The 25,971-nt window shown below is 42.4% G+C and overlaps 2 protein-coding genes across 16 annotated transcripts; one reads left to right on the top strand and one right to left on the bottom strand.

The window, feature by feature from the left end:
- Positions 1-176: 176 nt before the first annotated feature.
- Positions 177-25,550, bottom strand: LOC128265578 (MAP kinase-activating death domain protein). Of its 15 annotated transcripts, none has more exons than XM_053001672.1 (22): positions 25,270-25,549; positions 21,078-21,215; positions 20,091-20,512; positions 19,274-19,841; positions 18,470-18,831; positions 18,237-18,363; positions 16,410-16,442; positions 15,750-15,844; positions 14,181-15,324; positions 13,905-14,108; positions 13,639-13,689; positions 12,659-13,028; positions 12,201-12,586; positions 11,528-12,013; positions 11,024-11,119; positions 10,455-10,712; positions 10,085-10,324; positions 9,751-10,023; positions 9,518-9,685; positions 3,055-3,127; positions 2,931-2,977; positions 177-1,714 (listed from the first exon to the last, which is right to left on the bottom strand). In XM_053001672.1, the coding sequence occupies exons 2-22, from the start codon at positions 21,198-21,200 to the stop codon at positions 734-736; spliced, it is 6,507 nt and encodes a 2,168-aa protein (XP_052857632.1). In that variant the 5' UTR covers positions 21,201-21,215; positions 25,270-25,549; the 3' UTR covers positions 177-733. The 15 variants fall into 15 exon arrangements, 14 of the variants coding, with proteins under 14 accessions (XP_052857632.1, XP_052857633.1, XP_052857635.1 ...); XM_053001673.1 differs by having other exon boundaries at positions 19,274-19,817; XM_053001675.1 differs by having other exon boundaries at positions 19,274-19,808.
- LOC128265582 (uncharacterized) lies at positions 16,470-18,205 on the top strand. Its single transcript, XM_053001689.1, has one exon. The coding sequence runs from the start codon at positions 17,543-17,545 to the stop codon at positions 17,990-17,992; it is 450 nt and encodes a 149-aa protein (XP_052857649.1). The 5' UTR covers positions 16,470-17,542; the 3' UTR covers positions 17,993-18,205.
- Positions 25,551-25,971: the final 421 nt, after the last annotated feature.

Genomic DNA, 25,971 nt, shown 5'->3' with positions numbered 1-25,971 from the left:
ATGATTTAAAATCTTTTTTATTTCATTCGAAGCTTTATGAAAAGTTAGTATTTTAAAGTTTTAATATTTTGATGGTCTTTATTTTGGGCTTTGTTAGAAATGGTATTATACGGAACTAATTTTTTAAATACCCCTTTGAAATTGCTAAGTTGTAAACCCATGCAGAAGGTATATATAAATATACTCCGAGACATGGTAATGGTTAACTGTTTCAGATTTACGGTATAGCTTCATAAAAATCGGACAACGACATTATATGGCTGCCATAGGAATGACCGCAAAATCCAACGGAAAATCGATATAGCTTTATAGTTCTAAGTCGTTTCATAGAATACTTAATTTTCGGAATAGCTGGTTTGCTTTCTTTCTAGTTGAGAGGTCATCAAGTTATGGAAGTTCTTAAGTTCTAGAAGTTCGCTGTATTTACATCGAGCGCACAAACGTGGTAGTGTTCATGATTTACTGGCTGTCTTGATGAATGCAAGGATCCGGAAAGCCCTTTAAAGATGGCTGAACCGCTTTAGTCGGGCGACTGCCGGGATCACAGCCAGGGTATGCAGATGGTGCGGCAGACATCGCGTCGATGGGGATGTGGGTGCGGCTCCTCGCCCGTTTGACCGCCTCCACCGCCGCCGCCTGATCCTGGATTGGACCCTGCTCCGCCTCCACCTCCGACACCTCCGCCACCACCTGCTCCTCCTCCTCCTCCAAACCTGAAGAACGAACTCCTTCGTCAGTGCTTGCGATGGACCTGCGGTGAAGCGCTGGCAATGGAGCCCGATGCCGAACCGGAGCCGGAACTGGAGCCGGAAATCGACCCGGATCCGGATCCGGATCCGGACCCGTCTCCGGGCTCAGCCTCCGGCATGGACTGCAGCACAGCGGCGACGCTGCCGTGGCTGGCGCGCTGCTGCGACTGCGAATGCCCTGGATGATTGGAGGCGGATGACGATGACCCCGCTGTCCCCGCTGATCCCGATGACAAAGTGGAGGCCCTGGCCAGTCCACCGTGCCGCTTGGGGATCACAAAGGGCGGTGGCGGCTGTGGCGTATACTGCGGCGGCGTGGAATTCGCCGACGCCTGGCGGACAAAGGAACGGGCCGCCGGAACCGATCCGCTCCGGGCGATGGCCCCCGTGCGTGGCGGTATGGCCGGCGGCGGTCCCGGTGGAGCGGTCATAGCAGTCCTAAGCTTTGGCGGCGGTGACGAGATCGAGGCCAGGCTCTCAGTGGATGGCTGCGATGGTACACGCGGCGGCAGCTGCGGCAGATTGCCGGGATTGGGCGAGGGATGGGCTACTGGCACGGGAACTACAACTGAAACTGGCACTGGCACTGGCACTGGCACCGGCACCGGCACCGGAGCAGCTGCTGGAGCAGCTGTGGCCACTTGGACGGGCATCCTGGCCTGCGGCTGAACCGTGGACATGGTGATGGTGGGCTTCTGCATGGGCACCGTGTGGCGGATGGTGATGCTGCCTGGCTGGGATTTGCCACTCATCATCCGGCTGGGATTGGCCTGAGCCGCTGGGGCACTTCCTGTCGGCACTGGCGATGTCTGATGTTGCTGCTGCTGTTGCTGCTGGTGCTTCTGCTTTTGCTGGGCATGGATGTCCTGGATTTGCGGCGTGATAACCACCGGATTCTTCTTCTGATCCTGACCGGCTGCCACGTAGGAGAAAACGCACAGCACCGAGTAGCAAATCTGATCGGACTACGGAGCGTATACGTAATTTTAAATATCTGCTACCATAAACACTTGTTTGTGTCTTCAGAATGAACAGTGTTTTTCGTGTGAAGTGTGTGGACTTTTGGGTGTTTTTTTTTTAATGGTGCTTGCACAACACTACAAGGCAGAATGGCAGAAGAAAAATAGCATGCAATTTTGCAACATGTTAAGTGGAACGACAACAACCAAAACTCAAGATAAAATATAGGAAAAAGAAACGGAACAAATATATACATATTATGGTAAAAAACACTGTCACAATAAGCCAGAACAAAAAAAACTATCTTTGTTGTCTATGTTTTAATTGTTGTTGTGTTGTTTTTTTTAGATGTTGCAGGAAGTACATACATACATAGGAGTTACATAAAAAGGATTCTTGATTTTATTTACATAGATTTCATTTTTAGGCACATTATTTAATCGTTCCCGCCATCGGTTGATGGTCCATCTTTTCCAGTGTTTCCATGGGCTTAGGTATCTCCGCCGGTTCCATCGTTCCAGCTATGCTTTTGTCGGCGACTGTACCTCGGAGGCCATTCAGGTGACAGATGTAGGCAAATTGCACGGAGGTCACGCGATGAAAGCTTAGGACAATTTCCGACGCCTTGGGTTTCAATTACACATTTTTGTTTTTCGGTTACAGTTTTAAATTCAATTGGTGAAGGTTATATTTCGGTAATGTTTTTTTTTGTTTTGTTTGTTTATTATTTGATGATATATGAGTGGTGTTATTGGTGTTTTGTGTGTTGTTGTTGCAGGCATTGTATGTTGTTGAGTAGTTGAGTTGTCGTTGACATAGAAATATATTCACAAAAAACGAATGCAAAGAACCAAATGGAAAACGAAAACGGAAACGGAAGGAAAGAAAAGGAAAAATCGAAATCAAAGAGATTATCTCAATATTGTATATACAAACTGTCGGTGCAATTGAGTGTGCCATATCATACAGTGGTAAAAAAGTTTTGGAAACTCCACATATATATGTTTAAACATATACAAATAGAAATGGTTTGGGGGTCACAATTGATTATGATGTACAAAAATTTGCATAACTTGGCAGGCTTAAGCAAGTTTATGTACAGTTAATCGATAGACGATAGTTCCGGAACGGAACGGGATGCAACTCGGAACAAGTGGTGAACAGTGCTGAATGACTGTGGTGGCGATCAGTGGTGGATTTGGGTTTTTTAATTTTACTCACCATGCTCGACTGGTATTTCCGCTGGATAAGATTGCGCGTCTTGGGATCTGCAAGTGGGGAAAACACAAGGGAATTACTCGAGTTCAATGTAGTAACTGAATGCCACTAGTTATACAGTACTTACTGTACTCCTCCAGCACAAAGATGCCGCCCTTCTGGGTGAAGCACTTGCGGATATGGTCCAAACGCACGAAGAACTGAAATTACGGGCGGAGAAGAGAGTCAGTTAAGTTTCAATGCCAGCCGACACCTTTATTCTTTCTTCGGCTTCAAGGCTCCGTCACGGAACGGAACGCAAGAATGGAACATAACGGAAGGGGAACGGAACGAAAGGAAATCAAGCTAAATGTAACGCAACTAAACAGAACGATAACGGAATGCAACTCATAAGGCGGTCCAAACCAAAAAGCTTTCACACAAAACGCTGTTTAACAGAGGAAGAAACTGGTTGATAGGCAAATTGGGCGTTATAGTAAATAGTCGGAGGGCGGAAAGTGATAGCGTATACGCGTGGGCAGTAAGGTGTAACAAATCAAAGCAGGGAGAACGATTTTGGATTCTGCAAGTAGTAGTCCATGTTTTTTTTTTTAATTTTCTATTTAGGTGTATGGCCAAAAGTACAGTTACCAACCCAACGAAACGAAACGAACAAGCAGGCAGACGGGCAGGCAAACAAAAGCTAAATGCTACGCAAGCGCTTGGGTCACTTATATTGATCTATTGGGGGCGGGCAGCAAGACAAGGACACCAAGTACAGCTAACGACATTCATTTATGTACACGGCAAGCATTAAGTGCTTTTAGCAGTAATAAGTGCTCAGGATTAAAAACAGAACCAAACGAAATCGGAACGTTAAATAAAAAGAAACGGAAAGGCAAGTTAAACTTAAAAATGCAACAGAAGACAGAAAGAGAATGCAGCAAAATCAAATGAAAGTTTGGTAATTAGTTTGGTTTACTTGATTTTAATTTTTTTCCAGTTTTTATATAAAGTATGGAATTTGTATAAGTCAATTTTTCATTTGGGGAAAAGGGGATTCTAATTAGCACTTGTGAGATGGTCGTTTAAATTATTGGTATATATTTACGAGAGTTGTTCACCTGATCAACCCCAATTCGCACTAATACAAACGCAAAACAACTAAATTAAGCTACAGTGTTCGGTGTCCGAGTGAGTGTACTTCTCTAAAGAAGTTGTTAGTATATAAAAAGGTAAAACACTAAAGAAAATTATATTAACCAAATATTTTATTTGTTTATAAGGGGGTTCTAGAAAAAGAGGTTTTTAATGCGATACATGTCGGGAACGCTTGGCAATGGAACAGCTTTTAAGCCACCCTCTTATTCCCTGAAAAGCAGTGAAGACAAAATGGTGGAGATCGTTGGTTACAGTCGCTTTCAAAAATCGTTTATCTTTGTCATTGTTGTGATTTTAAGAGAGTTAATGGGAGCCGTTTGGGAATGGGAAGATATGGGAATAGGGGAGAAACACATGTAACAGCATGCAGCATGTGGCACTACCACAAAAAAAAAACAGTGGTTACGATCGGAAAAGAATCGTTATTTGCTCACTTTACTCTAAGCTAAGTTGCTTTCCTTAAGTTGGCTCAATATCAAAAGTTTAACGAAACAATAGGCAAAAAGAGGTAGAGAGAGGCGGAAAATCAGTGAAATAGAAACAGATAGAGAGCGAGAGAATGGGAAAGAAAGGCAGGAAAGCCAGACTGATAGCGATAGCTTATAGATTTTGAAAAGAAAACTCCAGCATTTGTGGATTTTTCAGCTTACAAATATATTTACGGGTTTGCTAGTGGGTATTTTTCCGCTAGGCATACGGTTTCAATTACTTTTTTTGTTTGACGTTTTATTTAATACTTTTCTTTAATTTCTTAATTAGTAAACTACAACTACGATTGGTGTTTAAGTCTTTGCTAAACAAGTAACTCTACACAAGCAAACTCAAAATCAACACTAAGGAAACTTTATTGGTCTATTGTTGGTAAATCGGTGAATTGTCTGGCATACTATATAGAAAAAATAGAACGAAGCATAAAAAACAAAGGAGTTCGGACACAGGGTTCGTTAATAATTTCTTGTGATTAACAGTTTAGATTTTTTTCTATTTCCCGATTGGAAATCTATTGGAGATCACTGAAAAACGAACCCTGAACCATTTTCAGGGGTTAATTTAAGAGATTATGGGGCTGCTTTCCCTCCAAGTGAAAGGTACATCTAACTTAGGCCGCAACCAAAGAAACAAAACGATACGAAACGGAATAGAACAAAAAGTGATAAAAAAAATAATATGACATGTGTATACTAAAAGTTCTGAGCTGGTGATTGGTTTTAAAATTGCTGTAAAACTTATCACACAATTGAATACGTGAATGTGTTTAATTTAATTGGTTTTTAACTTCTTCAATGAATTTTCGGACAGACAAGTGTAGTGAGTAATGGTAAGCTGCGGTGAACTGTGGTGCCGTCCTGGGCAAGGACTGTAAAGTGATTGCACTTGAGGTGTTGATAGTGCTTGGGCATGCTTAAGTTCGAAGTCTGGAGTTGTTTATACCACAGCGTGACCATCTATGGTTTTGGGCGAAAAGTGTGACCATCTATGCTTTGGACGTCTAGTGTGCGTGCTGGCGAACACCGAAAATAAAAGAAAACAGCTGGTGGCTGGAAATGAGGAATTATCGAAAAAGTGTCGAGAACTGGGGGCACAAATGATAAGCTGGTAAGATTAACGTTAATCAATAATAGTAATCAACAATCGATAATCGGTAATCGGCATTAAGGTATATAAAGTGTACGGCTCAGTTTCAATTCAATTCAATCAAGTTCAATTCAACAAACAAACCAACTAACCAACCAACCAATCAATCAACCAACAGTTCAAAACGAAAATCTCAGTTGGGTTAGAGAGACAGAGAGAGATCATAACACAAAAGATAACGGTAAATAATATACATTATGATATATATTATTTTCGGCTTATGGTTTAAATTCAATATTAACTACAATAATTTTTTTTTTGTTAGCTGTTAAATGCCATATTAGAATATTTTGCATACTTTTTTGGTTTTTACTTTTATTTTTGGGTTGGGTGAAAGTGAAAGATTAAATCAAGTGTTATGAACGCAAAAGAGTCCAAGTTAAAACTGAAGAGCAACGCAAACTAAAATATATTTTATTATTTTCTTTTATTTTATGTGACGGCCAAGAGGGTGGGTGGGTTAGTGGGTGGATGAGGAAGAGGACGGCGGACTGGGGATGGGGGTGTGGCTGAGTGGTGGATAGCAGGGCATTTAAAGAACAATAGTTGCTTATAAATTTAAGTTCAAATATAACAAGAAATTTGTTCATTGCAATACCTCGAAATCCTTTATCGTTTTTTCAGACATTTTCAGATCGTTTTATCATAGATTTTGGGTTATATTATTGATTTGGTTTGTTTTTGTTTTTTTTTTTTTTTGGGTTTTTCGTTATCGTTTGAGAAGTAGACCAATCATTGGAATAATACAATTCAATTCGGTTCGGTTCAGTTTCGAATCGGTTCGTTCCGGATACGGAACGTGATTTTTGGTTGGTCCACAAAGGAGGGAGAGCGAGCAACGGTGCAGCGATCCGCGTTCGACAGAGAACATCAAACAAACAACAAAGAAAATTATAAAAAGGAAAGTTGAGAAAACGGGTTTTTAAACTGTTCATTCAAATGTTTAAGTTGCATTTTATTTTCTGTTCAATTTCTAATTTGCTGGCAAATTTGTTTTTTTTTTTTTTTTTTTGTATATTTTGGATTTTTTTTTTGTATAATACTAAATAGAAACGATATGAAATGTGGTTGTTGTTGCTGTTGTTGTTATGTTAGAGTCGGTTGCTTATAGACGGTGGGACATTTTTGGGGCTTTCAATTTCTTTTTTTTGGTATCGGTTTCGGTTTATCGACATTATAACGGAAACTGTGATAAATATCATGGGTAGGACATGGTAGGACTATAGCTTAAATTACATTTGTTGTTTGTACTTGTTGTTGTTTTTGGTTGTTATACTTAAGAGAAAAAATTTGGCATGAAGTCACCAAAAAGTGAAACGGAAAATAAGAACGCAATCGAATCGAAATGGAACGCAATGGAACAATAAAACTGAAACTGAAAATGGCGTAAGGCAGAAAACTCTGAGCTCACGAAAAAACTTCTTATATATCGCATTTGTAACACAGAAAAGAGGTAGAGTTAGGAGTTAGAAGAGAGACAGACAGAGACAGATATAAATATATATATATATATATATATATATATATATATATATATATATATATTTATATTTATATAATATATAGAGAAGAAGTTATTTATATATGTATATACGCATATATGTTTATAGAGATAGACAGAAAACTAGGAAATCAAATAATGAAAATCGAAATTAAACTCAAAATGAAACAAACAAAGCACTTTAGAGGATTTTGCACAAGGACCATCTCAAAAGTAACCAGCTTAGAATACTTCTTTGCTTTATCTTTCTCGCATTATTTCTTTCTTTGTTTTGCTTTTTCTTTCATATTTCTTTCATTCATATATATGAATATATATGAAGAGTTTTAATTTTTTTTTAAGTATGAGCTTCGAAAGGTTAATAGAAGGCAAATGAGCAAAACGAAAAATAAAAACGAACAATACATTTTAGTCTTAACCCAATTGACCACTGAGTCGCAGTGCCCCAGATTAAACGGAGAAAGAAACGCTATATATTTACAGTAAAACAATTAACTTTGCCAAGGTTATGAAAGCAGAAAGTTGCTGGATTCCAACAATTTTCTTGGGACCTAATCGAGTCAGGTTAGTATCTTGTTTTTATAGTTTTTCTTGGGCTAGATCAGGGACACTTTTGTCTTGGGTGTTTCAGGGGTAAATACAAAGATCGATTTAGTTTTCTATGGAATACTATTACGAACGATACTAATCGGTAATCGTAAATCGGTAATTGGTAGTCAGAGTAATCGATAATCAAGACAATCAAAATGAGGTTCAGATGACAATATCAACATATCAAACGGTGAGTATAAGTAACCAAACATAAGGATCGTAAGAATGTCAATCGTAATCAAAAAGGATGAAAAGGAGAATCGGTAATTTCTTATTTTTCTTTTGCTTTTGGTTTTGATGGCGTTATCATTGAATCGGTTAGGTAATAAATAAAATAGAGAGTATAATGAATACAGCATTCAGTACATTCACTAGCACAATATATGAGTATGATATAGATGTTTTTTTTTCTGCATATATATATTTATTTGTTCATATATACTTTCACTTGATCGATTAGAAATTGGATAAGATAAAAGATTCAATTGATTTTTCAATTTATTATGGATTATATAATGACTAAGGAATAATATAAGTAGATATATAAGAAGGCGAGTCAAAATAAAATGCCAAAACCAAAGCCAAAAAACGAAAGGGTTTGAGCGATACAGACAGATAAAGAGAGAGAGAGAGAGAGAAAGTTTGGTAAAGTATAATACGTAGTTGGGTTTAGCTTGGATAGTTGGATAGGTGGAGCTGGATTCCGGTTGGGGCTAACAAAAAAAAGACCCGAAAAGAAACGGTTATAATATCCAGAATGTTCTGGAATATACAAGTACATATATATTCTGCTACTCAGTTTTAGATTCGCTTATAAACTTTGGGGCGGACCTACGTCTCCTGAAAATCTGTGTCTCTGAATCATTCACATTACGATTACATAGGTTAGACATTTTGGAAAAGCATGTACTGAAAACCAAACATAATTTATATATATTAATTCATATATATGTATATTGAGAGGGCCCTTGATCTTGATGCAGTCGATACACACACACAACAAGGAAATTATTGGAAATCGATCGAACTAAAATATTGTAAGGAAAGAATACCAAAGAAAGCCAGACTGAAAAAAACAACTGAATCAAAAGGAAATGAAACGTAACGACTGGAAACGAAACACTGAAACGTAGGCAGTGGGAGTATGTATCGATATCTGGATAGATTCACGCGCATATGTATAGCCATCATGTTGGATCTGACAAAGACTGATCCTGACATCAAAATGGGTGTAGCTCTCGAGTGAATGGTGACCCCTACACCAAGTGGGTTATTGGTGACCCAATTCAGACGGGTATCTCTTGTTTTTGTTCTGTTTATCTTCAATATATCTGGTGTGCCATTTATTGGGTTAGTCCCATCAACACCATTAAAGTGACCTGTTTTATCTTATCTAATCGCTGTTTTGTGACCCACAACAAGTAGGTAAAAAGGTCAAGGCTTTCGACTATTTTGGGGGATAAAAAGATCATCATGAGCTAACAGTGTATCAGTACTCAACTCTTATCAAGGATTTGGTTGGAGAGGGGATTCGTTTTGGGAAATAGAGATGCTTTGCTTGATGAGGAGTGGTGTACACAAGGACGATTACTAGTAGTTTGAGGCATTCGGAGATGAAGCTTGGTTGTGTATGAGTATTGGGTGTAACCATGTTGTATGTTTCGTGTGTGCCAAGTGTTGGTGTTAGGGGATCGACATATGGCAAGTTTTCGCAAGCACTCACCTTGCTGTTGGAGAACAACAAACCGACACCCTCGAGGCACACCTGCAGCAGGCCGCCCTCACCCGTGTTCATGTCCTGAACGGGAAATTCACCACCCAGTTCGGGCACATTGGTGGGCGTACCGCCGCGCTCCATGGCCTCCTTGATGCAGTTGTATAGCTCCTTGCACTGCACACAGAAATAGGATAGGGTTAAACGCCTAGACACACTCTGGAAACCCCTTGAAAACTTACCTTCCGCGTATAGTATTTGTGCAACTGCGTATGACCACCATTGCGGCGCCACAGGCAGAGCAGCTTGGTCTTTGGGGAATAGGTCATGTTGACCAGCCGCTCGTACCACCAGCGCTCCACAATGGTGCCATCCACCGATCGCAGTACCAAGCCATCGTCCCGCACCTCCATGAATCGCAGAGGTCCGTTTACATCTGTGCCCTGATGGACGGTGAAACTCTGCCGGTGCAACAATCGTGAACCTAAAGGCTTTAGATCAATGTCATTGCCATTCTGAAAGCAAAGAGGAATTTGTACATTATTCAAATAAAACCTTGTCAGCTCGATAACTTACCAGATTATTGATCTGATCGACCACATTGTGCACCTCCTGGGAATATACCAAGCCAATGTGGCTCTTTCCCAGAAGACGGCGAATCTTTCGTCGGATCTCGTCCTTGGTCACGTTCAACATGACCAGAATTGCTGTCAGGTTGTAGAGCATTGTGGATAGCAGGCGGTCCTCGTCGTGTTCAAGACGCTTGCGTTCCGATTCGCTCAGCGATTTGTAGCGCTCCATCATCTCAATGGGACCCTGTATTCAAGAAAATTGCAAATTCGATGACTATATCTTATGGCTTTAATTTATCTGCCATATTTTTGAAGAGTTTTTTCGTGGTGACTTGACTGTTAAAGATCTCTCTCCCATCATCCACCGATATTACCTGGTCCATTCCAATCATATCCCTCTCCTGACTAACAGCGTCCAGGAAGGCATCCTCCCAGAACTGCATTTGGTTCCAAAGATTGAGCCGATCCTTGCCCAGCAGACCCTCGAAGAGATACACCCGCGGACTGTCTGGCGAAGGTGAGGATGAGGTGTTTATCAGGTGCCCGCCAGTGTAACGAAATCCGGCACTTAGCGTCGACTTTCCGGACCACAGATTGCCAGAGCTTCTTTTCGAGTCCTTCGAGGTGGTCGTCTGGAAAATTATATGGGATTAGATTGGATCGGGTTTTTTCTTGGGCCTGACTTCGGAGAGAGGGACTTTCTAGATATTCACTTAATTTGATTTAAAATTTATACACAGCTCAATACGGGGAATGGTGCACCTATATTTTACATGGAAAGGCGATTCCTAGATAGGGTTGAGAAGATTTAAAAGAGCTGCACCCAGACTTCTCATTCATAATTTCATAGGAATTAAATCTATTCTTTTTTGAAATGGTAACTTGGTTAAAAAAAAATTTTATTTTTGTAATGCCGTGTTTTTTGAACCTCTGGGGTACTTACATTTTCGTACTCGGTGTCAGAGACCGTGGACCGGCAGCTGGAGGGCAAGCGGACACCCAAACTGACAACTGAGAGCGCCCCCGTAGAGCCAGCAGCCTACGGATAACATACACACACACACGGAGTGTTAGAGAACTCTAGAATCGTGTATATTGGACATACGGGATGTAGGTGGGACGGTGGATTGCGGGTACGAATATAGATAATACAGTTGAGGCTACGGTGGGGGGGAGATCGGCAGACTACATCGATTGACACTCGCGATGCGACATACATATATATATATATTTATATATATGTAACATACTGATAAATGCTAGTTGATACTGATTTAGCTAGTTTTACTGAGATGCTGATAAGCGGTTCTACATACGATACGATATACGATATATACACTGAGCGATATAAAGAATTGGTTTGGCAACAAGCTGAGCACAATCGGCATGATGGGATGGACGATTTTAAATATGACTAGGTACGGCACTATGGAACTACACAACTTACATCCGAATCGAAGGAGGTGAGCATGTTCTTCAAGGCACTTCTCTTCTGTGACAGCATATCCTTGAACATCTCCGTCGTGGACTGACCATCCTGGCTGTCCGCTGAAGACAACCGCCGGTTGACCGGTGCTCCTGGATGAGAGCCACCACCCGGTCCACCGTGTGGCAGTTGGGTGGAGCTCTTGCGCGACTCCTGCGGTGATGCCCACTCGCTGCCCAAGGCCGAATGGGAACCATTTGGCGAGCTGGGCGACCGCAGATTCTCACGACTGCCCATTGGACTGGCCGCGTGGCTGGAAAGCAGGCTGGAGGACATGTCGCTGCCCTCGTTAATCTCCTTGCTCCAGTAGTGCGTGTGCGCCACCTCCATTAGTTGGAACACAGAGGCCATACCGCCAAGACCGAAATTCGAAAAGGTCACATCCAATCCGCCGGCAATCGCCTGGACGCACTTGAGCATGCCCTTCCACACGGGCTTCGTCACGCACTGTAAGGAAAAACGGAAGGGTAAGCCATCATCATGTCAAGATTTTGGACTTCTTTGTTTTTGTTGGACTAGGAAATCAAGTTAACAAATTATAAAAAAAAAAAAAAATGAAAACAAAAAAAAATGTATTAAAAAAAAAAAATTGAAAATAGTTATATAAATTAAAAAGTAGAACAATTAAACCTACCACGTCGTCAATGTGATCATCTGGGGCGATCTTCTTGTCCAGGGTCTTGTTGAGCTTACTGAGTACTAGAGTGCGATATGACTCGTCCTCCATGAGCTTCCTGAACCGGTTGAGCTTCAGCCAACCAACACCTTCTCCAGCGAGCACCTGGTTGGTGACGTCCTTAAGGAAAGTCTGATTCTCGGCATTGCTATGCGATCGCTCCTGGTTTTGCTGACGGGTCAGCTCCTCCTGCGTTTGCCTAGGACCCGAGTGCTTGATCAACGGCGTCCGCTCGACGAGACCTTTGCGTCCGGGAAACGGATCAAAATTGATGCCTGTCTTGCCCTTTCCCGAGGATACACTAGTTGGCTTGTGTGGCATAGGAACCTGCTTTTGCTGGTTCTCTGCAATATACAGATGACATTTTGGATTAGGTAAGTTCGTTCATAGTACTTTCAAGCTCATTGGTAACTTACTTTTACCAAACATGCCCGAGAACATGGTGGATGTGGAGGAGGCTAGACCATTAAAATCAGTGCCAATGGAGGAGAAAAAGTTGTTGCCGCCACCCGATCCGCCACTTTGTTGCACCTGCTTGTGAGTAGCCAACTGAGAGCCAGGAGACTTTGGCGGCGCTACTGCCACGGCCGTGGGATGCTCCTCGATCTTGATGATGCCCTTCTTGGTGGCCGCCTCCTTGGCCGTCTTGGTGAGATCTCCCAGCGTCGACTTGCCCACGTAGGTGAGATCCTCGAGGGTATTCTTGCTCACCCCAGCCGCCTGCTTGGAAACCTCCAGAGCCTGCTTCGAAGCCTCTCCGGCCGCCTTCTTCGCGTGCAGTGTAAACTACGGTTCCAAATTTGAATATGTTTTAGTATTTGACCTTTAAGGTGGGTGTTTCCGAAACTACACAACCGCCTAGTTGGTGCTAGCAATCAAAGCTTGAGTCCCTCAACCCACCAGTTACCGGATTGAGGTCTACTTTCAGCAATCTACAATGGCACTACAAATCCCATGAAAAGATCAGCGGATTGGTGTGGTGAGGATGTGGATGTGGCAGGATGTTTTGGGCAGGGTTTTGTGGTGCGAATTTTTTAATAAAGCACTGTGAAACTTTAAACTAATAGGAAGGATCGCGTAATACAGAAAAAATTATAAGCAAGTGTTCTATGTTTTTATATTCGCGTGCCATGTGATGTGTACAGATTAATAAGTATGTAATGTAGTGAATAAGTGCACAGTTTTTAAATAGGTGATTTCAATTTTGTTCCTGTGGCTTAACAGATTAGAAGTCGATGAAAAGAACTCACGTTATTTAGTTAATGAGTGTAGTGATACGTTTGTGTAGAGTGCAGTGTGATGATTAGAGAAATGTTATTAGGTTAAGGCGATGTATGATAACGTGATGGGTGGATCGGTTCTGGGTGGGATGGGAAAGTGCGGCGGGAGTACCAACCTTTTCGAAGGTATGACGCATTTTGTCGTCAAGATCTTCGTCCATCGCATGCTACAGTACGGTACATTCATATCAGGTTCAATTAACCAACGCAACACCGCCAACAAAAGAGTAAAAGTAAAACAATGGTAAAGTTTTAACAAATAAACCACAAAAACGACGTAGAAAGAAAGGAATGGAAAGAAAAACAGATCAACGATCAGAGCACAACAGCACATCGAGTTAGAAAAACCTGCCCACGGACTGACTCCCCGAATTGAACTCACCTTATCCACATGGGCCAGTAGACCCTCTTGGCTACTTTGTCGCGTGGTTTCCCTTACCAGCTCCTTGGCATGGGAGGCGAAGTTCTCAAAGAGGGAGCTCTGGGAACTCTGCCGTCCAGGACTGCTCGAACTTGAGCCGGAACTACCGGTCCGCGCCAGAATGTTACTTACACCCGGTTGTTTAATGGGTGGTGTTAGCGGTGGCTTTATTGGAAGAATACAAATTAAAAAAATTACACCCTTTATTCTTCCGAAGTATGTAAACGCTCTCCTCACCGGAATCTTCTTCTCGGGCCTCTCGGAATCACTGGGATGTCTTTGAAGCTTGGAGGCGGTGGCCATGATCTTGCCCGATACCGTATCCGCTTCTTGTTCGATGCTGGCCATCTTAATGGTGGCCTCCAGTCGCATGGCCAGCGGAGTGGCCAATTCGAAACTGGGTCCACTCGCTCCACCGCCAGCTGCTACTGCTGCTGCTGCTGTCGATCCCAGAGCTTGTTGTCCCCCCTTGGGCTGGAAATCAAACTCTGAGTCGCGATTGAAGCTCGGTGAACTCAGATCCGAACGACTTGAGGATGAGGACACCGGACTATCGGCTCGCTCCTCATCCTCCTCCGCCTTGCTGGCCGCCGCATCGGCAATGCCCTCGGGGTATTGCAGTTTGCTAGGTGGATGATAGACCAAGGCTGGGTCCAGATTCGAGGAAAGTGTCTGGGGCACAACGTGCGGTCGATTGTACGAGCCGAAGACGTCATGCAGACTAGGCGATAGATCCGAGGAGGCCATTTCCGAGACGAAATCACTGAGGGAACTGTACGAGGAGCTGCTACTCTCCGCTCCCTCCGAATCCGAACCACTCTCGTCCGTCGGTTGACACTCCAGTTGTTTCAGCGATCGCAAAGCTCCATTCAGCGAGCTTCCATCATCCCAGACCGAAAATCGAATGGGAGTCAGGGCGTGGGCAAACCACTTGGGCTTATCGCCCACCTGCATGGGATCCATGACCCCAGTTTGAACTCGCAGGAAGGCCACATTTGTGGGCGTAAGAGACCACTCCGCCAGGAACTCCACCGCCTGAGTCCTGGCAAACTGATTCAGGAACTGTGAGGCTCGCGGTCGGGATCGCAGGAAGCTATTTATCTGGAAAGCCACAACGGGGCGTGGATATAGCCGTAAAGTGCGCGTGTGCTCAGCAAAATTGGCCAACGTATTTTGGGCATTGAAAAACCGCACCATCGCCACCCGCGTGGCCACGTCCACGGAATCCACATCTGTGCCATAGACGAATGGATTAAGGGCCGGTGAATTCATCGGACTTGGCTGCCGGGAGCTCATCCCTCCCTGGGCGGACATCGAGTTCCGTTGACTAGCCTGCGCCGAGTGCGGCGGCGTCTGTAGTGGCAATCGCACCTGCGAAACCCTATTGGAAAGTGAAAAAAAGTATAGTTAGGAAATCAGGAAGACGTGCATAGGTAGACAAGCATATCTTTCAACCCAGACGTATTGGAAAAACTATTTTGTCATCTAATAGGTTTGACCGATCTGGCGTTGATAGATAAACAGCCAAGGACAAAGCTTATAGATACGAAAAAAGACCAAAAGATATGGAGAGAGGCGGACAACGAACAAGGAACAATGCACAATGAAAAACGGACAGCGAACACCGGGAACGAACAACATACAACGACCAACGAACACGGACATTCTATAGCGGACAATCAAAAACAGACAGTCATCGATGGACAATCAACAACGGACAATCAATAACGGATAACGAGCAACAGACAATTATCACCTACATCTTCATAGATACATTTCGAAATATTATTAGAGAATATTACTTACCCGAGCAACGGTGGTTCCTGGAGACTGTCCCTTACCGATGGCAACAGTTGCTGCGAAGACACCGCCGTATTGGTGGCCGTCATAGAGGTGAGTGCCTGTGGAACAGTCGATTAAAACCATTTAGCAGGGTTAACTATCAATCTGGCCATCTAAATGAGGACTTTAACTTGGCTAACTATATATAAGATTGGGGTGTTGGGGATTATCGGAATGCTTTTTGGGGGGCTTAAGGCCACTTCAGTTAGTTATTTATAAAAGTTGGAAAACGGGGGAGAAGGAGAGACTGACAGAGCATGCACACGAAACACGTAACACTATAAGACAGCGATAGAAAGGCAGAGAAAGTAATAGAAACTTCGAATGGAAAATACGAAATTTTCTGCCCTTGGACAAGAGGTAACCTAGCTAAATGGAAACCCTTTTTAGAGATTCGATTCAGACAAAACTTCAACATCAAGAGTAGGCCGTTATGACTATGTAGAATGACTGTGCATGCGGTTAGTTCTATGTTCTATGTCGAGTACTTCTTCGTTTACGGATATTCACATATAGATAGTATATTATTTATGGATTATGTAAGGTATGTACAAACGCTTTCAACTCAAATATAGCGATAAACAATAAGTCAAACGTAGTAACACTTTTGCGAACGATATTTACACCAAGTCCAGCTTCATCCATCAATAGCATTGCCTGCAGATATTGTTGTTGTTGTTATTCGATTTGTTGTTGTTGTTGTTGTTGTTGTTGTTGTTGTTGTAGTAGTAGTTGTTGTTGTTGTAGTTAAAGTTGTGATCGAGTATAACAAATTTCATATAACAGATAATGCATGAGTGTCAAAAGAATAGCATTAGAGTAGAGGACAGAGATGGACACACATCGATAGGCAGAAAGAGAGGCAGTGGGTACACAAAAAAACACAAAGAAAGAAAGAGAGAGATAGAGAGATGTACAAGTGTTCGAAGAGTTTTTCGATGGGGTTAAAAATTAAATAAAATTAAAATATCGCTGAGGTGCTCTCTTGATATTAGCTTTGTTACAGAACAAAGAACTCCAAAAATATTTAGATATATTATTCGAATTAAAGCAGTCACACATCAAAATTAAATGGAGCAATGATAAGGATTATATGACAGCGATTACGATAGCTACTGCTCTAGGTAATTCTCCCTTAGAGCAGGCACATTTTAAAGTGGCATCGGTTAAATAGACATGGAAAAGAGACTCTGGCCCTGAGTCAGTTTTTTTTTACAGGCGAATTTATAGCGTTTATTGAATCGGAACCGCTTAGCAGTGATTAAACATGAACACTGGTAAAGCAATACACGTTTCTGAAATTATGGAAATTCACTTATCCCACAAACTTATACTCCTTAAAACAGGAAAAGTTCAATTGTATAAATTCCTAATAAAAGTTTTACAAATTGCAATTTATATTTTTGTCCCTTTTAATATTTCTAGGATAAAATGGTAGGGTTTCCGTGAGTCCCTGCTCGGGCGCCACTAAAATAATTCGACAAAGATAAAGTGGTAGTTTCATTTTATTCCTTCAAGTCTATTTAAAGTTCTCTGAGTATAGACCGCAATATGTTAATTGGTGGTTAGCCAGTGTCTTTGTTCGGGCGCTACTTTAAAAACTCGACAAAAGTGGTTTGTTTTTTCTTTGAAACCCCATTGAAAGAAAGCTTTGTGTGGCTAGTCAAAACACAATATAGTTTGTTTGTAAAGCATAATTCAGTAGCTGTCATTAGTCTGAAGTCGTCGCATACATACATATATTTATAAGTAAAGCCATGTACAGTCCCCACATTGCCCTTCTATCGGCCGTGCAGGCCAACGACTCCCGTCACCCGGCCAAGTTGCGTTTCCAGCGCCGCCCATCGGATACCACCCTTACGGATCCGCGTGTGGAGCAGATGATCGTCTACCGGGCCGTGCTGGAGCACCTGCAGCAGCAGAAGGCCCACTTTGACCACGAACGGGAGCTGGAGCTGCAACGCCTGGAGCGCTTTCGCTGCGAGGGAGTTACCGAGCGGCGTCTGCATGTGCAGGAGCAGGTGGTCAAGAAGGCCCAGGTCATGGTGCCTGACATCGTATTCAAAATGCGCAACGAAGTGGACAAGCTGAATCGCTTCTTTGACGGCGACAAAGAGCAGGAGATGCGCCAGCTGGACACTGCACTCTACGACCATTGTCGCAAACTTCTCAAGAACTGTCAGCTCATTCTGGACAATATACATTAAGCCATCAAGTCAAATGTTGCCATTCCCATTATCGTTTGGCATGTGTCAAATTAAATTGTGCCAAAAATCACAATACGAATGCAGCTTTAATTGCCCTTAAAAACAGTCGAGGTAACACTTAAAAATCCCAACATTCTAATGTTTGTGAATTTCCAAAGTTCAGAAAATTAGTTTTCGAATGCATCCATATAGTTTTAAGATCAAGTTATATACACGGGTTCAGGGACGAGGGTCTGTGGCTTACCTGCTTAAGGTGGTTCTTCAGAATGGTGCCCTCGGGCTCAGGTAGCGGAGGTATTTCCTCGTAACCGCCAGTCGGTGGCGTAAGTTTGGTGGAGTCCAAGTCAACCACCCAAATGTCATCCGGTAACCTAACAATATAAAATATAAACAACAATTAGCCATTGTAACAAATTTCTCCACTTTTTTAGATGGAAATAATACATATAATCAAATGGGATTAAGACATAATCCTACCGGAAGTTCTTTTTGTAGACCAAGAACGAGGCGGGCACCCCGATAACAAATGGCGTGGGCGCCAGCAGCAATTGCTCCGCACAACTGAGGCAAGTGGGCAGCAGCGGGATGACCGGAAACATGTACTCCAGCGGATACAGCATGGTGACGAAGGCCATCACCGACATGGAGAGGGCATTGTAGTCACGCGACTGAAACAGCACCTTGTTCTCCTGCATGATCAGAGTCCAAACTTTTAGGCATGTCTCCACGCCGAGGAGCTCCAGTGGTAGGTGGAGCGGAAAGTCCACCAGCGAAAAACGGGTATGGTCGGGCAGCGCGAAGAGCAGTGGCTCATGAACCGTTGGCGACAGCACCTCCACCTGGAAGAATGCGATTTCATTTAACTTGGGACATCATCTTGAGAACGTAGTGAACAACATTTTGTGACAAGTCTTTTAATTCCTATTAGTCCCTTCCATATACATTTTTAAATTCAGGTAATTAATCGTTTGAGGGTTTCACAGATAAGTTTTTTAAGTAATTGTGAACATTTTTTTTTCTTAAGCTATTTATATTTTATTAGATCATTTTGTAATCACCTTGTCAAAACATTTTGCTTGAAAATAACTCTTGTAGGCCTGGTTTATTATTAAATTATTATTAAAATACTTTAATTATCTGACTTCTGCGTCTAATATTCCTTTGATAGTCTATACGACTTTAAAGTTATAGATATTGTTTGATTATCATTTATGTTAGACTTAACTCAGAAAACGATGACTTCTATGAACTTATTTAATAGTATGAATCCTAACCACTCACCTCGACTCGTGTGGATCCCGGCACCGGAACTGGCGTGGACAGCAGTCGAAGGATCCAAGTTTCGATTTCCCTCACATCGTGCAAGACAATTGAGGGCGTGGCATCGCTGACATGGCCCGTCAGCACGGTCCACACATTATCCCGGTTGATCTTCTGGGAGGCACCCACTCGTTTTGGCGACGAGGACTCATTGCAGGCATCGATCAGCTTCTTCAGGATGAAGAGGCATTCGCGGAATGTGGTGAAGAACGGATGGTGCGAGATGATGCACAGCGAGGTGAGCGACTGGTTGCGCAGCTTCGTCCTTTTCCGGGAGGCGCGCGGCGATGGGGAGTGGCTGCCACCGGACTCGGAGTCCGCCGAGGGGGCCATCAGGCCCAGCTTGGGCACCGCCGGACCCGCCGACGGGTGGTGCGGCTGGTGGTGCGACTGGTGGTGCGATTGATGCGAGTGGTGCTGCGAGTGGAGGCGCTGTTGGTCCGAGTCGCGACGCGAGGTCAGTTCACGGTCCGAATCGCTAGGCGCTACGTTACTTCTGTAGTCGCTAGAAGAAGTTAAGAGGCCGTAACTATTATGGAAATGGTTTGAGATGCGTTAGACGACGGGCTTTAACATAGGGAAAGGCTTTAATTTGTCTTAGGCAGGGGTGCTCATGCCTTTTTGGAATTGCCCACTGACAAGAAAGATGGTAAAGATGTCGGTAAAAGGAGTAATCTTTTTCCGTAAAAAATAAACATTTTCCTTTCTCTCCATAACACCATAATGCAGCTTAGAGCACCCCTGTATATAATCCCACATCATGGCACACAACACTTGCCTGCTAAATGCCGAATCCGAACTGCGTTCCATGCTCTTGCGCCAGGATTCTCGCCTGAAGGCTGACGACCGCCTTCCCCCGCGTCCACCGCCTCCGGCTCCGCCTCCTCCCGCTCCACCGCCGCCACCATGTCCGCCGGGTCCTCCGTTTCCCGAACGATCGTGGCCAGCTCCCGCCGAACCGGAAACCGAACTGGGTCGCTCGATGGGCCGGTAGAAATTCACGCATATGCCATAACGCGTCTTGCCCGAATCCTTGTCGGTCAGCGCGAAGACGAAGGACGTCATGTCCCGGATGGCGGAGCCAGTGCGTCGTGGACCCACGCTGGTGCACCCCTCTGGCTGGCAGAAGTACACCATGTCCAGGGGCAGCGGGAAGTCGGCATGATCCGAAGGGGGATAGCGACGCAGAAGATCGGGCACCTTAAATTAAAAAAAATAATTAAAAAATGTATACCACAATCATTCGCATTTGGGAAACTTTAAAAAACCTACAAATCCAATCCATGTTAAAAAGTTGTCTTAGTTTTTTAGCGTTTGGAAATAATAATTGCGTTCCCTTAAATTTTTTTATTTTCAATAAGTCCAAAAGTAATTTATATAATTCACGCAAAAAATGTAAGGAATTTGGAAAACAATGCCTTTGGTGTCAAAAAGTATGCTTTAATAAAGTTTACTCTTAATTTCAACCTATTTAAACAGCTTATTTATTGTATAAATTTTAATTTAAAACTTTAATAATTGTAGCTAATTGATTCACCTTGATAATTAAAAAGGCCTCAAACAATTGTAAATTTCTTTATTTATTTAAAAACACTTTTCAGGCTGCCTTAGTGTATACTTCAATAAATTGAAGTACATTTTAAACATTAAATAAATTAAACTCACAAGCACTATATACCTAAATTCGCATAAGTGAAATATGCCCTCTTTACAGTACTCCACAGTAAATAAAACAAACTACCAATATAATCAATGACCGACTTACCTGCACTGGCGGGGCCTTGAGGCCCTGCAGTCCTTTTGGCATCGGTGGCGTCGTATGTGCACCCACTATGGCCATGTAATCCACCAAACGGGGACAGAGGGAGGCTTTCTGCTGGTCCGACATCCTGGATTGTGTTTGCTGTCAGTGGAAGGCACGGGAAAGTGGGAAAAACATTAGTTGCCATGGCAGTAAGGATTATTTATCCAAGGACTGTTGTGTGTAGAAGATTTTCAGGGCTAAACTCATTAGAACGAAGCCAAGGCTTATTAAAAAGTGAAATCCCCATTCAGGGACATCCAAGTGTAACTTCATTGCCACTGTCCTTAAGTTTTCTTTACATTAGTATAAAGATGATTTTAGGGTTAACTAGATGGCTTCATAGTTAATGCATCTCCTTGTTTGATTCACAATAATCAAGTCATGGCGACTCCCTCCGGACCTTCGCAGATTTCGGGTTAAAGTCAGTCAGTCAACCCGGTGTGGCCTTCTCTTTGTTGGCTCATGACCTTGCCGCTGGCGAACTAATCGGGCTAAAGGAGGCGGGATGCCAATGAAGACCAACTGAGAGTAGCAAACAAAGCCAGATCGAGTAAATTGAATGTCAAAGCACAAATACTTTAAAGTGCCTCCCCAATCACAAATTGCAAATCCCCATTGACGTCAGTGGTGGTGGGAGTGGCGAGCTATTGTCGGATGTTGGGGGCTCTTAAGGTGGCCACATTTTTCCCGTGGGCGGTCCAAAGAATGCCAATATAGCGCACTTGGCATGCGAATCCCTCGGTAAGGCGCCACGTGGAAGTTGCCCCAAGGCCAGAGGCAAAATGGGGGGTGAGTTAAAAAAACGCGAGGCAAAGTCCCAATCAACATACAATTCAACCATCATCAGTGCAGTCATCACAAATTAATCTCACTTTATGGACAGGCTTTCCTTCATATAAAAAACTCAAGAATTTCTCAATATACTCTATTTGTATTTAAATCTCAAAATAGGGCCAAATTATACATACTTTTGAAAAAAAAATCCTTTGAGGATTTGTAGCTTAAGCTTCTATAAAGTTTTAATATACAATGTGTTTTGTTAAATTTGTTTTCTTATGTGTAAGAGTATGGAAAAGATGGCCAACAATGGAATCGCACGTTCTCTTGGTCAACCAGTCATGCAGTCCACCTCCCACCACATGTCAGGGCGAATCATGTCAAGGCTGTAGATGCAGCCCCAAAACCCCCTCCTCCTACGCTTTTTCTGGTCCCGGGAAAACTCATCGAAAATATGCCACTTTGAGGATACCCCTTGCCATCCTCAAACCGCAGACTCCGCGAAATGACATCAGCCTGGACGTGACAGGCGCTCCAATCTCAATCCCCATTCCCATTCCCATTCCGAGTAAGGTTAAAAATAGTCCAGAATATCGGGGATAAGGGCGAAACTGTCATTAACCGAAAAATTGTCAACGTCGGTGTGGCAGCGTGAGTATTATGAAATCATCCGCCATCGGAATCGGAGATGTGACGCGTGGCATTTGGTTTGATTGCGTGGTTTCGAGTGTCTTAAGAACTTGGACCAGTCACTTGAGACTCGGAGCTCTAATGGCAGTGGCTTACTTCACAAAAAGCCGTTTTATTGGCGCCCAACTTACTCTCTGACAAGACACTTGAAACTTTCTGCTTAACTCGAAGCTCTTATAGCCTTCTCACAACTCCAATTAATTTATAAATTAAATGAAAAGCATTGTACATATAATAAAATATTTAATTTATAAGAGTTAAATTTGATTAAAAAAGTCTATCTCTCTAAATCTAGTTAAAAGTTTTAATATTTATACTCTCTGTTACGGATTAAAAAAATTTACCTTGTATACGTTGTTTATGAAAACTCAAGAAAAAATGCGCTTGAAGTAGTTAATAAAATATAAGTATTCAAGTCATAACAAAATTTGTAGTTTTTCTAAAGTTTGAGAACTACCAACAACTTAATTCGGAGAGAGGAAAAACAGGAAGTTTATGAATTGTATTATCGGCTCACAATAAGAACTCATAACAATCGGTTTTGTCTTCAAGCCATGATAAAGCATATAAAGCGTTTCGCCACGTGTGTTTGGTGCCCAATTCCGTCTTATTGTCGTTCAGAGCGCCCTAGGATCGCTTGAGGAGCGCCTTCGGGACGCAAAGAAGAATGCAATGGAATTTCTTGGCTGAGTTAAGCGTGTGACGAAGAAAAAACGCTTTAGGATGAGGACACAAAGGGGAATGCAATGGAATTCTTTGGCTGAATTAAGCGTGTGATGAAGCAAAAGGGAAAGGCAAAAGGAAGCTGAGGAGAAGGATTCATCTGGTGCATTTATTTTGTTGCTTTGTAAAAGCTCTCCTGTCACCACTCAAGCCACTTAGAGTAGGCAGAACATGTCTGTCAGTGAGTCGAGCTTTGCTGTCTTGCAATTTCCATGCAACACCCACAATTCTACACAGAAAAAAATTTGCAAAAGCGGGACAACATGACCGAAATACAGCAGGTCTCCCTTTATCTCAGGACACTTTGATTTAAAAGTATTTTCAAAGCAAGAACCTAATAAGTACCATTTTTCTTCGAACTTACTTTATTACTTTATTCGATGGTGAATTTAAAATATATTTGTTGACGTTTGAATAATTGCACCTTTTTTAGTTCTGTGTAGCGACATGCCTTCTTTTTTTTGCCTTGTACCCATCTGCATCTACTTCTACTCCGATGGTGTGAATGACTTGTTGTTGCCGCACTTGTTTTGTTGTTTTGCACGTGCCACTAAAGGGGGAGTGTTTCGTGGACGGAGGGTCCTTCTCCTCTAGTCGTGGTATCATAAAATCAATAAAGGGCTCGGCAATTGCATTCCCTGACAACAGTCTGAAGCCACATCATCAGCACAGCGCACACATAGATACAGTCGTACATCAAGGCCAGGCCACAAATGCTGATGCCCAATGGTCTTATCATTCGGGTATTAACATTCCACGGGAATAATACGATTGCGCTCAGAACAATAGCACTCACAATGTAGGCTGTAAGAGTTATTCGCTAGATATTAATCTACTCTTAGAAAATATATTTAATAAATAATATTTATTCTAAGGCCATAAAAATGTTATTTTCAATGATTTTCAAAATTAACTTTTATTTAGCTTTTCAATACAAATTAATAATTTCGATTTTTTTAGACGTTTCTAAATATTTGCTTTTTAATGCAAGTTCCCAACAAAAGGTATTCGTTTGCAAGAGAGTTCTTCCTGAAACTTTTTTTTTTATTGTAACTGTATAACGACCACAGATTTCACAAGTTACGTTTTAATCATAATATTCTTATTTATTGATGTTTGGTTTTAGCAATTTATTTATTTTTAGTAAACTGTTAATGAAATATTAAATATATATAAAAACATACTACGTCTTTATGGGCCACTTTGAGATAACATTTCTTAAAATCCTATACAAAGAATGATATTGTATATATAGTACTAGTTTCCTTGTTTTCCAATTATTAAAATCGTAAGTCTGCATCTTGAAATTAAATTTCTACTTCACTTATTTATATAAACATTTAAATACATTTTATATATGTTAACCTCAATTTCCTATCTTGCTTTCAATTAGTCATCTGTATAATTGTTCTTAATTGGAAGTTTCGTGGAACAACCCCTGCTTTATAACGCTTGTAGATAAAGTTGGCCAATGGGTACATGTTTTTCGGGGCTATTGTCTTGACCGCAGCTGTGGCTGTATATACAATCCGTGGAATGCAAAAACCCGGGAACATGCAATATGCTAAGTGAAATGCCTTGAATTTCGGTTTATCGTCCCCGAAAAACTCGCGCATAAATTCCGAAAAGTATGCTACCAAAATTTCGGCCTAAAAATATATGCGCAGAACACACTCACGCACACAGATGTATGAATAAGTGTGTGTGTATATATGGAATGTGGATAAAAAGGGGAGGACAAGGCTAAGCAGCAATGACACACACACACACACTCACACACGCAGAATTTGTACGTTCTGGCGTACGCAACAAGGTCACTGGAAAAATCGTTAAGAACGAAAAAAATACACACTCGACAGCGGAATAGAAACAACAATGATATATAGTGTACACACTCATATTCATTTCATTTTTTTTTGGGATTCTATAGCTTCGCAATTATTGTTTGAACTGGACAACTTACCTTAGTTCACTAGTTATTGTTTGTTGTTTCAGTTAATTTAAATTTAGTTTGCCATCTGAGTTTTGCATTCTGTTGACATGGCGCAGCACAGCCCACAATATTCACTGGGACAATCACTTTTGTTTATGTCTTTTTAGTTGTACAAACAGCAAAAAAAAGTAGGCTTCTTCTTTTGCCCAGCTCTCGTGGTCAGTTGCAGCCGAAGGACCCTCTTCGCAGCTCGTTAGCTCCTGTTTTTCTGTAGCTGAGTGCGCGCTGGCCGTGGTATGACTGAATTTTCTAGCCGACGGTCCAAGCAGCTAAACCAAAGGACGCCAGTCAGCCAGCGAGCCGACCACCCCATACCCACATACATACATACATACATACATACATACCTCCGACTCCCCCACGGTCCCTGCTCGGGCGCCACTGCAATGTTCGTTGTGGTGGTGTTGAAATTCCTCTGCTCTGGGGGGCTGGAAGTGTGCCGTAGCGATACGAAGCATTACGAAGCATTACGAAGCGTTACGAAGGCGCACGACCGGAGACGAACGGCACATTTCCATGCCGCACTTGTTGGATTCTCGTTGACTGAAGCAACACTGCGCATGTCCCGCGATTTCTACTTTTGTGATGGCATCACGGATTTTAAACGGATATATTCAGCGTTATATTTCGGGTACTTAACGCTATATGTACACAAGAGGGAAAAGTATAACA

The sequence above is a fragment of the Drosophila gunungcola genome, unplaced genomic scaffold, assembly GCF_025200985.1.
Source record: "Drosophila gunungcola strain Sukarami unplaced genomic scaffold, Dgunungcola_SK_2 000136F, whole genome shotgun sequence".
Lineage (NCBI taxonomy): Eukaryota > Metazoa > Arthropoda > Insecta > Diptera > Drosophilidae > Drosophila > Drosophila gunungcola.
The sequence above is the reverse complement of the archived record's forward strand: the minus strand, read 5'-3'. Positions and strand labels throughout refer to the sequence as shown.